The following is a 15028-nucleotide window of genomic DNA, read 5'->3' on the forward strand; positions in this document are numbered from 1 at the left end:
TGTCATACAGCTTTCATTCCTGATACAATTTCACTTCATTGTTTGAATGCAAATCCCCTCTCATATGGCTTTTCTATCAAAAACGTTCTAGTTCTTGAACTGGTTTCTTGGAATTGAGGGGCAAACTAAGGAACTGACCTGCGTTACGACCAGTTTGTGGAGCGGAACACTGCATCGCCAATGGTGAGCGTGCACATCAGAAGTAAACACTCTGCATGTGGTAGTCGCCCCACGTGCCTTCTGTCAGCTGCAGCACAGAGCCTGACAGGATTCAGAACTCTAAATTGCTTTTTGTTCTTTGTATGTTATGTTTATATTTAGACGTGTACGCAAGCGTGACAGAATCTCTGTTAAGTGTCGGTAAAAACATTTTTAACCAGACCACAAAGTTTGCTTTGGTAGTCAGCTCCATCTTCCTGTAGAAAAATAAACACTCACTCTGTTCCCATTTGAGAACTACTATTATCTGTTTCAGCTGAGAGCCAACTTTTCCATTTGGGAACCAACTTATCTTTGGTGGAATTGCAAAGAACTGTTCAAAATGTGGTGCAAAAGAGATTAGTGTTTTCAACATAACGTGACATGCAAAACAGTGGAATGAAGAATTTGCTTTTCATTTTGACTTGTTTTCTGCTCATCATTTATGAAAAGTATGGCATGCATGCATTGCATTTAATTTCACTCCACTGCTTTTTTTGCAGTTCATGGCCACTGAAACTGTACTTCTGTGTTTTCTGTTTTCGGTTCTAATATGCTGAGATGAAAGTTGACAGTGGATAGTGTTTTTTGTCTGGTATTTAGTCTTAAATTTTGACCATTTTCATACTTGAGTGTCATATTCAATGTTCACCCTGGAGTTTTATACAATCAATCTGTTGTTGTCAGCTTAGCATACACCACCACCCCCATGCACATTAGAGTTTTTAATATTTTCATGTGGTCTTGTACACAGGTTGATCGGCCCACCGGGAGAACTCCCCCTACTCCAGATGGCCAGTCTGGCGTTGATAATTACTATTGTTGATGGACTGGGCTTCAGTCTATTCTCTACTAGGTGGCTCTGTGGGTCAACACCATTTCAGGAGTTGCCAGTGCAGTGCAATATTGCTTAACTTACTGACCTTGTCTTGGGGCATATTCCTCTGATTTATAGTACTTTAAGTTGGAAACTACTCCCATAAATTTGCAGAGGCCTAGCTATCTGTCTTAAATGTGTTTTTTCCTCTGCTCCAGTTCTTTTGGATCAAGGTCAAATCATATCCCTTCCTCCCCTATCCTGAAAGCACGCATACACACAAAACACTTTTTTGCAAAGTCCAATATGCAACAAGAAGCATATGGAGTTTATGGGAAATTTAGTGTTAATTTTGAGAAACACAAAATGCTATGCACAGCACCTTTAAGCCCAGTTAAATCATGGATTTTCTTACTTAGTATTAGTCTTGAGTACCATCTTCATCATCCACCAAACTCTGAGATTTTGTAAAAGGCAATAACTGTAACAAAATGTCCACATCCGAAACCATCACTACATCGATACAAATGCTTTGCTAGCCCCGTCTCCTCTGATATAATGTACTGTTACTATTGTTTGTTGAGCCTGGCGGAGGATAACAGCTGCTACTGAAGAGTCAATTCCAGGGGGTGGGAGGAATAAGGAGATTGCGTTCTGGTTGGATCCCTCCAGTACTACTTTAATCTCCAGCAAAACCTATCTTTTGTTGCAGGAGAGAGCCAGAAAGGACTTCAAATTCTCACCGTTTCATGATTGATGATGTTTTCTACACCCAATTATAACAGTGAAAATGAAAAATTATAGTTTCCTACACCTTTAAAAAAGAGTTATGACTTGCAAAAAGGGTTAAATTCTGCTCAGGGCTTTTGGCAAAAGGTAAGTCAGTCAAATAAAGAGAACAGGTGATGACCAGCTGAGATCAAGTCATTGCTTAATAAACTACTAGGAGATGATCAAAACAATGTGTTTTTTCAAACACATTAAAAGTGTACCTCTCTGTTTGAATCTACTTCACAGCACTACATCCTTGCATTTGGTGGCATCATTGCAATCCCCCTGATTCTGGCTGAGCCCCTCTGCATAAAGGACAACAATGCTGCCAAAAGCCAGCTCATCTCCACCATATTCTTCGTGTCAGGATTATGCACTCTGCTGCAGACTGCTGTTGGTACCAGGTACCGCTGTCCTTGATCTCACATTCACACTATCAGTTAATGTGAATCCCCACTGAGATAGAGTTCCTAAGAAGAGTTTGTGCCCAGCAGGTCCACACACACACACACGCACGCACGCACGCACGCACGCACGCACGCACGCACGCACGCACGCACGCACGCACGCACGCACGCACGCACGCAAACCTGACAGATTGACACACTAATCTTGACACCAAAAATGAAGGATTCCTGAAAAGGGTGTGTCTCCCAGTTAAGCATGCACTGATTCTTGAGAATTTGGATAAATCACATCCCACTAAGAAAAATGCTATTTCTGTTGGAAATTTACAACATTTTAATGAATAAAAAGAATCAAGGGCATAATCAGGGGGTCCTTTGCACATTTGTAAGGTTCTTTTATAGGTTTATTTTTAATTTGTATTAATTTAATGATTATATGTTGGCTCATGGCCTACAAAACCAGTTGTCCTCGGATAGGAGATAATCACTTCAACTTGATTAAAACAACAAAAAGTAATAATTTCATTGAATAATATCTTTACCACATGAAAGAGTACATCATAATATGTATTAAAAACTACAAACGATGGGTTTTGAACAATATTTACTATTATTTTGTGGTTGCTCAAAATGTGTCCCACATATTCGTCACCACCGTCAGATATTTTTTAAAAAAATAATAATAAAAAAACTACAAGGTCAGTTACATTCCTGAGGAGCCCTTTTCAAACCTTCAGCTCTACTGCATGCTTCAAGACCACTCAGGCTCCTGGAAGTTTGCTATTTTCTCTTAAATCTCTTCATATTTTTGGACACTGCTACTGTCACAACCATAAATTGGCAACACTGTCACTTCTGTATAAAAAATATTAAATTAGATTATGGAATAAATGTATACTTTTTAAGAAGAGGTCTGATGCAGGTAGCAACAGGGCGAAAACAAGCTGGCTAATGTGAACAACTCATGCTTACATGTGAAAGAGCAGGTTTTTGTCACCACCGTCAGACGTCACCACCATCAGGTTTTCTGTCTGACGGTGATGACTGAAGTCTGAAAAATGCTTATAACAGAGCTCAGGATTCTTATTTTTTGTACCAAATAGTTAAATAAAGTTGTTAAGCAAGAAGCCATTGACTTGAGTGGTATAAATTTTGGAAATGTATGTTATAATGAGGCGACTGTCACCACCATCAGATTAGTGTCACCACCGTCAGAGGCAGTTATATTGGTTTTAAATGAATATGCTTACAATATGTTTCTTTGGTGCTGTTGAGTTATTAAAGTAATAGTCTCTTTAATAAAAAAATATGTTTTTCAAAAAAAAAAAAAAAAAAAAACATTACGGTGACGGTGTTGACAAAAACAAAGTAGCCTAATAACTGGAAAAACCTATTTTATGAAAAAAATGTAAAATGAGGAGGTTGCACCGGTACATTGCTGAACAGCCAAGACCTTGGCCTATAATGATATACCTTCAGGTTTTGTAATGTAACACACTTTTTTTTTTTTTTTTAACCTTTTTTAACCTTATATGAATAAGGTTAAAAAAAAAATCAACTTGATAATTGAAATTAGAAACAAAAGTTAAAAAAAAAAAAAAACATTGCGGCCTTAATACCTGCATTTTGAAACTGAAGACATCTACAGTGACAAATTACTGTCTATGATAAAGCAGACCAACTGAAATGCATCATGTTCAAGAAGTTAGATTGCCAAATTAACAAAACACACACACAAAAAAAACTAAATGAAACAGTCTTGATAACCACTGTGTTGACTGTACTACTTACTCCTTAAATGTAATTACAATGCCACTATTAGCAGCATCTGTTTCACTGTTGCTCAGTGCTGCTTCTGTTAAATGTTGAAAAATGAAAAATGTCACCCATAAACAGATGCAGGTTATGTTTTTGATTGTCACTCACCAGCTGCAATATTTAAAATGTTATGTTGAGGAAACTGTTTGTACAGTATTTGCTTGAGTGTATCATAGCACTGATGAAGAAGAGCCACTACTTAGCTCCTTAGTGGGGATTAAGTGAATTTAAACTGTACCAGCACCCCAACTCCACTCACACACACACACACACACACACACGCACATACAAAATCCCCAACTTCTACTTCCTTGTCTTACATCACACCATGTCTCAGTTTAACCAGTTTCATGTCAGGAGAAAAACATTTTCCCTTGCATAATTTCAAACCGATTTACTCTAACAGTCTACTAGTTGGAGCTGGACACTGAAAGCTTGAAACTACGTATGTATGAGAGAAAGTTTGTTCTTACAGTTAACTCCGAGAGCCACAACAAAGAAAGATATTGTTGTACACATTCTGCTCTTTCCTCAAGTTCTTGCCCAGACAAAGTGGTGTTGGGCTGAGCTGTGTAACACCTTGAAGTTACAGGTCAGCTAAACCATTACAGGAGATAATGCTGTGAGTCACTCCTGCACTCCGTGACACTAATACTGGAAATAAGATTTATCCTTTAGGATCAGGTCTAAAATTTGTAACGTCTTATTTAATGCCTATTATTGCCCAGCGTTTGATGTAAATTCTGGGAACTATTTGGGACATTGATCGGAAAACAGTTCTGAAACTGCTGCACAAATCTTCGTGCGTGGCGAAAGCTCCTGCCACACCCACACCACAGCTCCCTCTACGTGCATCAGCACACCCAATCACACATGCAATACACGTACACAAACACCTTCCCGCTCCCTCGCTATTGCTGCAACAGTGTAACTGAACAAATAATGAATGTTTTTCTTGAATTCCCCGCCTACACAATTTGGCAAAGCCAGCTCTTTCTGGTTACAGGGACAGGAATGGGATCCCAGCAGACATTTTGACATTGAATATGTCATGATACAATGATCTGCACCAATACTGGCATGTAACTATAGTGCCTACCAAAACTGAAATAAGGTTTCTGAATTGTTATTTTTTTTTTTTTTATCATGGGAGTAATTTTATTTTTACTTTGTGCATGAACCAGTCCAATGGTAACCTCTGACTTTTGACCCTTTGATTGTATTTATTCCACAGGTTACCGATCCTTCAGGGAGGGACATTCAGCTTCATCACACCAACACTAGCCATCCTTGCTCTGCCAAAGTGGCGGTGCCCAGCCCCAAATGCACCCGTGATGGTGCCCGTTCAGCTCCAAAATGACACTGGCTCCCTGAAAATGGAAAATTCTGATGAGATCTGGATGTCACGAATGCACGAGGTACTCAACATACTTAATTATGCTATTTGGTGAATGTTGTCATAAGCCCCTTTCCCCACAATAAGTGCCTGCTGTGGGAATAAAATCCATCACCCTGGCAACACTAGTGCCAGGATGGTGCATGACCATGTAGCCTCTGAAATATTCAGGAGCATAGCTTAAACCTTTTATGCTGTCAGGAAATGCAAGCAGGATTTAAGGAGAATGTAGACACAATTTATTGTTTGTATGATGGCAGAATTAGCCACATGGCTCATGTCATCCTGCTGAGTCTGTCTGGATGTACAAGTCTAGGTTAAGCAGGATCATTCAATATCAATAAAATTCAGTGATAAAGAATTTGCTCAAACTTTTTGGGAAGTTACAGGATAATATTACTCATCCATATGAGCAAATTAAACTTAAATAAATAAATATAACTAAATTAGTAAGTTCAAATGTAACATGTCCAAGTCTTGATTAAATAGGTTTAAACATATACTGTATAGTATAAAATGTAAGTAGAAGACATCTTGAACTCCTGTCATAGTTCCCCTTTAATTTTGTCTTGCCAAGGGGTTTACTCTGAGCCTACAGTGTGACTCAAACTCAGTCAGTATTTCGAATATATTTTGATTAATGAATACATTTTCCAGCTAAACATGTCAGATATTTTGCAGCTATATATCTACTGCCTGCCAGTGGCTCTTACGCAAGCCCTCATTCCCACTGTCAACATATACCTCAGTAACAGATGAATATGTGTATAAGGACCAACTTCAAAGTGGGACCTAATTGCATATTTAATGAAGCACTGATATAACTTACATGACATTACTTAAGAGAGATTGATGATACAGTAGCAGGGTTGGATTGTGTGGCTCCTGAGAGTCAGAAATGTATGCCTCTTGCACGAATTTAAAATCTAATTTGTGCACTAGATAAGACAGCTAGTTACCTGAAACCTGTTTAAAAATGAACAGGTTTTGCTCGCATCACAGCTCTCAAACTGAAATGACAGTTGTTTCATTTTTTATGCTGAGCACACGTGCTCTTTGTCAGTGATGTCCTATTTCATTTATTCATACAGCTGCAGTAATGCACAGTGATCTGTCTAGTATCTGCACATGCAGTCTTCATGCTCCACTGTGGGGGGGCTGCATGCCTTGCTCCATGACACCAGTGCTCAGCTGCTGCCAAAAGTGTGTGTGAATCTTGGATTTTAGGCTGCTGTAATGATATTGTCTCTGGCAGATATCAATAAATCAGTCAATGTAGACATGTGATGGCTCATATGAAGTATGTGAGAATGTGGAGAGAAATTTCAGTCAGAGTTTAAATGGATAAACACACCACCTTCTTCTTTGATGTATAATTAAGTGACAAGAAAAATTAAAAGTGTCTCTAAATTGTTTCCCTCGTGCCTCCATGTTCACAGATCCAGGGGGCAATCCTGGTGTCCTCGCTGCTCCAGATATTCTTGGGGTTTTCCGGGCTGGTGGGCCTTGTGCTCAGATTTATTGGCCCACTTGCTATCGCTCCGACCATCAACCTAATCGGCCTCTCACTATTCATTGAGGCTGGGAAGAAGTCTGGAGGCCACTGGGGAATAGCGGCACTGTGAGTGTTCAGTTCACTGTGTCATGTAACCAGTGTTACGGTGAGACTTTAGCCAAGGGTTAGCATTACATAGAAAAAGGGCAAACAGGCTTGTAGCAAGGGACTTCCTTGTATTTTGATTTATTTAACTGTTTATTTATTTGTTTGCACATCTGTTTGCCTTTGTTCTGACAGAAAGAAAGAAAGAAGAAGAAGAAACAATAACAAATAAAACAAATTACAGTGGAAAAAGTTAAACATAATGAAAACATGAAATACAATATTAAATGAGGCCAAAAATCACACCAAAATATTTTAGGTAAGATTTAAAGTGACAGTTAACCCTAAAACATAATTTGACCAATAAATCATCTTAATCCTAAGACTGTAGGTCACGCACATTGTTTTTATCCAACAAGGTACATGTAAAAAGCATGCAATCCACGAATTGAATTTTTCTGAATTTATCACATAAATTCAAGGAAGTCACTTTGGGCAAACAAGCATCTTGTATTTTCTGACAGAACATGTCAAAAAAAAAAATAAAATAAAATCCTCCCTGCATAAAATGCCATTGTGAAGACACAATATTTAAGTCTTTGGTGGGGTTCAAAGCCACTTTAAAATGTGACACTGATCCCTTGGGTATGTCATTCCAGAGCCCAGGGGCACTGAGAGACTCAATCATCTTTACAGCCAAGATTCTGGAGCAGATAAGAGGCTCCTGCCACAGGCTATGCACAGGCTCATGTGGAGTTAATATAATAAAATGTAACTAGGAGCCAGAACATCACCTGCTTGATTTCAACGCATGATGCTTTCAAAATGTTCAGTTACAGCAACAGCAACAAAATAGCAAAATGATAAAAGTTATTTGAAATTTTCAAGCGATGTTGTTCAGGAGCCCAGCTTAAGGCAAGTAAAAACGTACTACAGTAGTGTAGGCACGAGGAGATAAAAGCATGAAATATGATCTGAGCATCTTTAAAACTTAGATCAGATCTAACCTTTGCCATATTCCTGCTGCTGGTGCCTTGCACGCTTGGTGCATGTTGGGAGCATGCAATTAGTGAGAGAACAGAGTTTTTACATTTTTGGCCTGCGGCTGGTGCTACAGGGAAGTTCAGGAGCTCATCAAAATTGAAAGTGTTCATTCTTTGGGTAGCTGGAGCGTGCCAAATCAATACCACAGCGATCTGCTCATTAGACTGTGAGATATCAAATTTGACATTTCAGCCTTTCAGGTAGGTGCTAGTGATGCATACTCATGTCCCAGAGGCATGGGTATGCTCAGCAAATTTCTTGGCAATCCATCTGTTATATTCAGAGAAATACTGTGCACAAGTCAAATGTTTGGCTTACAGGTCACACTAGAGGAAAGGTGACAGAGTCACCATAATCAAGAGAATTCTTCCTTTGGGAGTATGAATGCACTTACCAAATGCCATGTCAATACACAAATTAATCTCACGATATCTTGCAAAGTGTGGGCAAATCTTGTGACATTTTGGCCTAAGGCTGGCAAAGGATCATGAAGTCAACAACGCTGAGAGGGTTCATCCTCTGAGGAGCACAGATACACTTAACATGTTTCATGGTCGTCCATCCAATAAATTTTTAGATGTTGTAGTAGGATGCAACACACTGGGCATTCTTACTTTGACCACATCTCGGTGTTACATTTTTAAGTTTAGGCACCAAAACCGGAAAGTGCCCTTGTCTCGGTCACACTCGATAACAATTGTCTTACTTCCTGTCTCTGGACACAGGAATCGAACCTGTGTCTCCTACAGAGTTTAGAGTGTGGGTGCATGTTTTAGATCATATTTGCAAACACTTCCATTTTTTCCAGGTTTCTCTCATATTCAAAGTCATTCCCTGGCACCCTCTGGTTGTGTTGTTTCTCCTGGGAAACCGTAATTTGCATGATACTCAAATTTTATTATGAATAATCGCCATACACAGACACATAAATTTTGTATGTTTGTCTGATGATACCCAAGTTGTCATATCATATGTGAAATCCATTCTACACAAACAATCCACATACTACATACAATTTCAACCCATCTGTCACCACAACCTGGCAACCCATAACTAGATTAAAGAGGCGTGTGTGCAGCTGCTCTCTGTGCAGGTACGCAGGCTAGCTAACTTAACTGTAAATAAATAAATAAAAAAATAATAATAATACAAATACAACTGTAAGTATAAACAAGTCAAAAGCAAGCAGTTTCCATTTAGTTTTATAGTCATGTAGAACCCCGCCACCCCCCGCCCTTACCACACTGAAAGCAACTCCACTATTTTGAAACTGAAATGCTGGCAGGTATGGTCTTAGATTTGTGTCCACATTGAGTCAAAATAACAGACAATAGACACCAACTTGTTGGGGCATGTGATGCAGAGTAAATTATTGATAAAGGACACGCAGCCACACAGGTACTTCACCATGACCATCAGCACCCAAAAATCCACCCTGAAAACTGAACACTTCCCATCCTGTCAGTTGTGATCTGACAGAATGGGATCTGTTACAAAACCAGATTGGCATGGATTCTGTGGTCCCACATAGCTGTGCCGATTCAGCATGTATTGGCTTGCCATCTCTTTGCCTGTTTACCATCTCTTTGCCAGTTTGCCATGCCTTTGAGTTTGTATTACAACTCCTACATCGCTTAACCAAATCTACCTAATCTACCAGCTCTGTATTTGCTACTTCATGTAAGCTGTCCTTTCATTTACCTCCCTAACCCTGTAAAATGTATCTTCATTTACTGCCGCCGTCCCAGGGTAATGTCTGACTAAAGTCATTACACTGAGTGAACCTTGTGGGTTTTAAAAGGGTCAGCATATCCGGCTCCTGCTGCCATGTCTGGATGGTAATCAGCCACATCCCTCTTAGCCTAGTGCCCTTCTCCCTCCAGCCAGCCTTCTCCACAGAGGCTATGTGGCAGCTTACAAGAGTGGAGGCACTGCTTCACATATTATTGTAATTCCACTATCTTTGTACACAAATTTACTGACAACTGTCCCATTATGTCACAGGAAAAGACGAAGCAGCTCATTTCCAAAAAACTGTCCATCCAGAGTGAAAACATATGTGTTAAATCTGAAATTTGAGACGTATGTTCAAGAGTGTTCACTAAGCTCATGTATCCAAACATGTTGCGTTTCATCACTAGGGGGCACTACAAATGTGAAAAGTTTATGTCGCGTAAACGGCTCAATAGATTCAAACTAAATTCAGTATACACAATTTAGATTCATGTTTCAGTTGACGCATAAAATTTGGTTGCAACAGCTGATTTTTTTTTCAGCACATCCGCTGAAGCATGAGAAAAATTTGCCTCATCGCAGCCTATGGTCAGTTCAGAAGTCCGGCACTCTATATTTAAAAATATATATATATGTAAAATCAATTAACAGCTATATCTCCAAAAGTGTTCTTTCAAATGGAACAAAGGAACAAAGTACCTGATACATAAACTTGGGTAACAATTTACAACTTATTTTGATAATTTTCTGGAGGTTTGATTTGCTGGGGTCAAATTGACCCCAAGGAACATAGCAGGAAACAACAAAAATACCCCAGTTTTATGATATCATTTCCTCAAGTTGTAAGAAGGTATGTAAACCATGTTCCCCCCTGATGGATCAGTCAGTAAGTCAGCTTCTCTGGGGATACACAAGTCCAGCATTAAAATCCCCAGGTGACCAAGTCCTGCTTTCCAACAATGTGGTGATTTATCTATGTGGCATGCTTTCAAATTCCACTGAAGGTCATAGTTTGAGCCGTCAGTTATTTCCTAACACTGTGTGTGTGTGTGTGTGTGTGTGTGTGTGTGTGTATTTTCAAATGGTGGATTAAAACTCTTTTTTTAATACTAATAATATGGATAGATTTGAGAAACACTGCAGGAGACAGTTTGATAAGATAAGCCACTTGATGGCTTCATGTGTCCCACATGGCTTACTTCATCTCCCAAAAATTACATCACAATCCCCACCTTCTTCCTCTTATACCTCCAAAATTGGCCTTTTAGCTTTTATAGCATTTTCTAAACTTTTCTTCCACAGGTCCAGGATCTTTATCACAAAATGTCCCCCATGGAAATTTGCCTGTTGCTGGTATTTGCTGTTTTTGTCTGGGCAGTCCACTTTTTTGTTTAATGTGATGCAATGGCATTCAATACTGTTTTCTTTGAAGATTGTCAGCGAAATCACTGAAATGTAATGGTTTAATTTGGACCATGGCAATTTGGACTACACATTTTCTCAAACCCATCAAATGAAAATACAAACAGTAAATACTGGAAACTAAAAAAAAAAAAAAAGACTATGCGGTGAAAAGTGATGTTGTATGGTTCCTTTCCCCTGCCTCTGGATGGCATATCATGCTGTGTGACTTGTACCAATTGTTCTCCAACTTTTTCAGTAGCTGCATTGGTGTTCTGTTCTGGTCTTATCATAATCCTTTTCATGATGAGATGAATTACACAGAACTACCTCTCATGTAACATGACATGTTTTCACTTGTTCTGACTACTTGCTTGCAGGGATCTATGGAAGTATGCCACACTTTCGTAGAGTCACACTAAACCTGTGAGCAAATGCCTCAAGGGAAACAGCTTAACGTTTTGTCCTGTCTCTTCTTTTTTCCCACAGAACGGTCTGTCTGATCCTCCTGTTCTCTCAGTATCTCAGCAAAGTTGATGTACCAATGATTGCTTATAAAGATAAGAAGTGGAAAGTTTTCCAGTATCCCCTCTTCAAGCTTTTCTCAGTGAGTTCCCAACCTTATTCCACTCTCACACAATCTGCTTGCCTAATGTGAAAAAGACCATGCACATTTCTTACCAACTTGAATTTAAAGGTCACATGGTAATTTATTCATTGATTGAGTCTCATGACCCCTGATCCCTGTTAAAATCTCTGTTGTTTTATTTCAAAACTACCTGGGTGTTAGGGAGGAAATAGATGTTTGTCTGTCTATTCATGAAAAACTCTGTGCAGATGTTGATCTAATGATTATGTTTGATTTAGTGATACTTCACTGTTACTTCCATGCACAGTAGTCATTTTATTGTAGTACCATGATTCATGCACAGAAACGGCATGCACTGGATGACTTAAAAAGAGACAGAGGAGAAAATAGGTTTGCATACATGGTGTTTCACAGCAGAGAACATGGCGAAGAATATCTAGTAAGGACAATAAAGGTAAATGTAAAAAATATATATTTCAACTGGGATGCATTAATGATTTAAAAGAACTTGGTTATTGCTAGTTGTTGGTTATTATGTCATGGAGGTCTGAAATGTGCCAAACCCTAAAGAAAAATGTAAGTGAAGTATGGGACCACCTGACAGACTTCACTGAAATAACTGTTTTGTTAATGCTCTGTCTGTCTTCAGTGATACTCACAGTAGTCCATCAGCTATGAAAAAAGCAAACATAAATGAAAAGTGACAAGGTTTTGAATCCTTCTTTTGATTTTTTTTGCCTTGAGCAAATGCCAACCCGGTCAGCATGTTTTGAGGGATTATGGTTGCCCATTTCTAAACATGTCAACCATGACTATTTCTGAAATGCAACATGACTACATACACTATCTGTCAGGGAGAGGTCCTCTATTGCCTCTGGTGATACACAAGTACAAGAGAATGTTTTTTTTTTTTTAACATCTGTTTATCTAAGGGTGGGTTTTACACGCTCTTCACATTGGTACTATTATACACATCCTCATCAGGGAGCTTTCTAGGACTACTACAACCCTTGACTCTTTGATACTGAGCATCTGGACTGCCAGATTTAAGGGTGTGAGGTCAAGGATCTTATTGAAGGGCACATACAACTCAGCACAACTTTAAATTTTCTGAAATGAGCACAAACTCTGACTCTAAGATCATGGGCACATAAATGTTAACGTTAGGGTGAAAGGTTATGGTTTTGGCAATGAAGACATAGCCTAATATTAGACAACCAAATAATATATTCTCTGACATTAAAGTGGTAAATGAAAAAAAAAAAAAAAGTTTTTCATCTTTAGTAATAAGGAAATTCTTTTCTTTTTTGTAAATGTACAGCTTTAATATGAGTGTGTTTTTTTTCTCTGAATATTACCCCCCTCCTCCTATTCTGGCTGCGTCGTTTTTTTTTTTTCTCCCTGCTGTGACCCTAGTTTGCCATCATGCTTTCCACATAGAGCAATATACAAGTTAATTTCCTCTTATTTTTGTTCATATACATGATTTGTTTTTTAGTATCCACTGATTCCTGGGATACCAAATTGTTTTCTTGTTTTTGCTTTTCTCTCAGGTAAGAGAAATTTTTACAAATGGTCAAGAGCACTCTTATGAAGATAAGAACAAGCTTTGTCATTGTCAGTCCACAAACTGTTTGTCCAACACAGGAAACATACATTTTAAAATTCAAGAAGATAAAAAATGCATTAAATGAACATCAGTGCACAATCACATTTAGATTATTTTTGTTTTAGAGTAATTGATTAGGTTAAAAGTGAAATATTTTAATATAGACATCTGAGAGTTTGTTGAAATAACAGCAAAAAAGCTCATACGCTATGACAGGTATTAATATAGTTCTACGCATGAATAAATTTTAGGGTATTTATACAGTGGAACTGTGTCTCTGTCAGTGTCGGGGCTTCAGAAACTGTCCTGTCCTCCTGTAGTTGTCACCATGGAGCTCTCGGCTTTTTTTCAATTCATCAGGGATTTTTTTTTAGCCCTTGTTGAACCCAGTACTGATGCTGTGGAGAAGCACATTTTGTCATTGTTTAATGTTCATTTAACAGTACTTCAGTTCAGTTCGGACGTTTATTGTCCCAACAAGGGAAATTTGATTTGGCTCAGCAGTCACAGTTCTTCGTCCAGCCTTGTTTGTGCCAGGCTGGTGTCCGAATTCACTGACATTCATTTTTGGGCCATTGCCTCTGTAATCTAATTATTTCTGTTAAGTCATAGTCTGATGATCTCACCCAAGTTTGTAAGAGCCTATGGACTCTCAAGGCTTAGATTCAATGACTACGTTTCAATTCATAGTTCAACAAAGGAGAGCAATGTATGATAACCCAAGGACAGAGACTGGAGCCGAACGGTAGAAAAACCAGTAGTTTATTTTTCTCCAAGAAGATAATATATCCACAATATAAAAATATTAAATAATACATGAAATAAAAGGGTGAACAGACCCCCCTCTGCAGCAACCGACTTCTTCCATATGTATACGTCCAGGCCGGGGCTCCAGCCTCTGCTCAGTAACTGCAGAGCTGTATCTGCTGCCTGTCGATCAGCTCCTTCTCAGGTGTCCAGTAGGTTTCAGGTGAACAGTCAGCATAACATCAGGTTTAGGACTTTTAAACCGAAATTCTCACAACAAAGAGTCACTAAATATTTCTAGATGCATTTACATGGAAGAAAGTCTGCTGAAAATCTAATGTGTTATACTAAAGTGAAATATCACCTTGTGACCCATTCTAGGAATGCTTTAGAGACAGCAGTTCAAACATTGCTTTTGGGGGCATGACTCATAGCTTACCGAAGCCAAAGACAACTCAAGGAATGATTCAGGAAAATAGTATGCTGGCCATGTTTGAAGAAAACAAGGTCAGGTTTTCATAGTTATTCATCAATATTTGCTCTCCATCATCAAATCAGTACATGCAGTGTTTGCAAAGTCTGCTTTATACTATGAAAGAGTGAAGTGAAATGATTGTATTGCAGTGTAGAGAGAGCCCACCTACTGTACATGAATGGCCAACACCCAGTAGTTACAGTGTATTTTGCAGAGTTCTGTTCATTGCTAACAGAGCGTATGATGTATGCCGTACTCTGCCACTGAAATCATGCAGGATTTATAATTTAGTATATATCTACCTCTTTCATCTCAGCCAGGAGTCACTTCATCTCCCTCTTTGTTTCTGTAGCTGAAGGTGTCAAACCTGACATCAAAGCTGAAAAAAGTAAACATAATACATTAAAGATACTTCACTATCT

General features: G+C 38.7%; 1 protein-coding gene across 1 annotated transcript in view; it reads left to right on the forward strand.

Annotated features, from left to right (window-relative positions):
- The window catches only part of LOC115360444 (solute carrier family 23 member 1), a 53388-nt gene that overhangs the window by 21190 nt on the left and 17170 nt on the right, over nucleotides 1–15028 (forward strand). Inside the window, exons 5-8 of the mRNA XM_030053364.1 lie at nucleotides 2033–2190; nucleotides 5246–5429; nucleotides 6847–7028; nucleotides 11676–11793. Of these exons, the coding sequence (XP_029909224.1) occupies nucleotides 2033–2190; nucleotides 5246–5429; nucleotides 6847–7028; nucleotides 11676–11793 (642 nt within the window). The remainder of the gene's footprint in view (nucleotides 1–2032; nucleotides 2191–5245; nucleotides 5430–6846; nucleotides 7029–11675; nucleotides 11794–15028) is intronic.

This window comes from Myripristis murdjan, chromosome 6 (assembly GCF_902150065.1).
Source record: "Myripristis murdjan chromosome 6, fMyrMur1.1, whole genome shotgun sequence".
NCBI classification, from domain to species: Eukaryota; Metazoa; Chordata; class Actinopteri; order Holocentriformes; family Holocentridae; genus Myripristis; species Myripristis murdjan.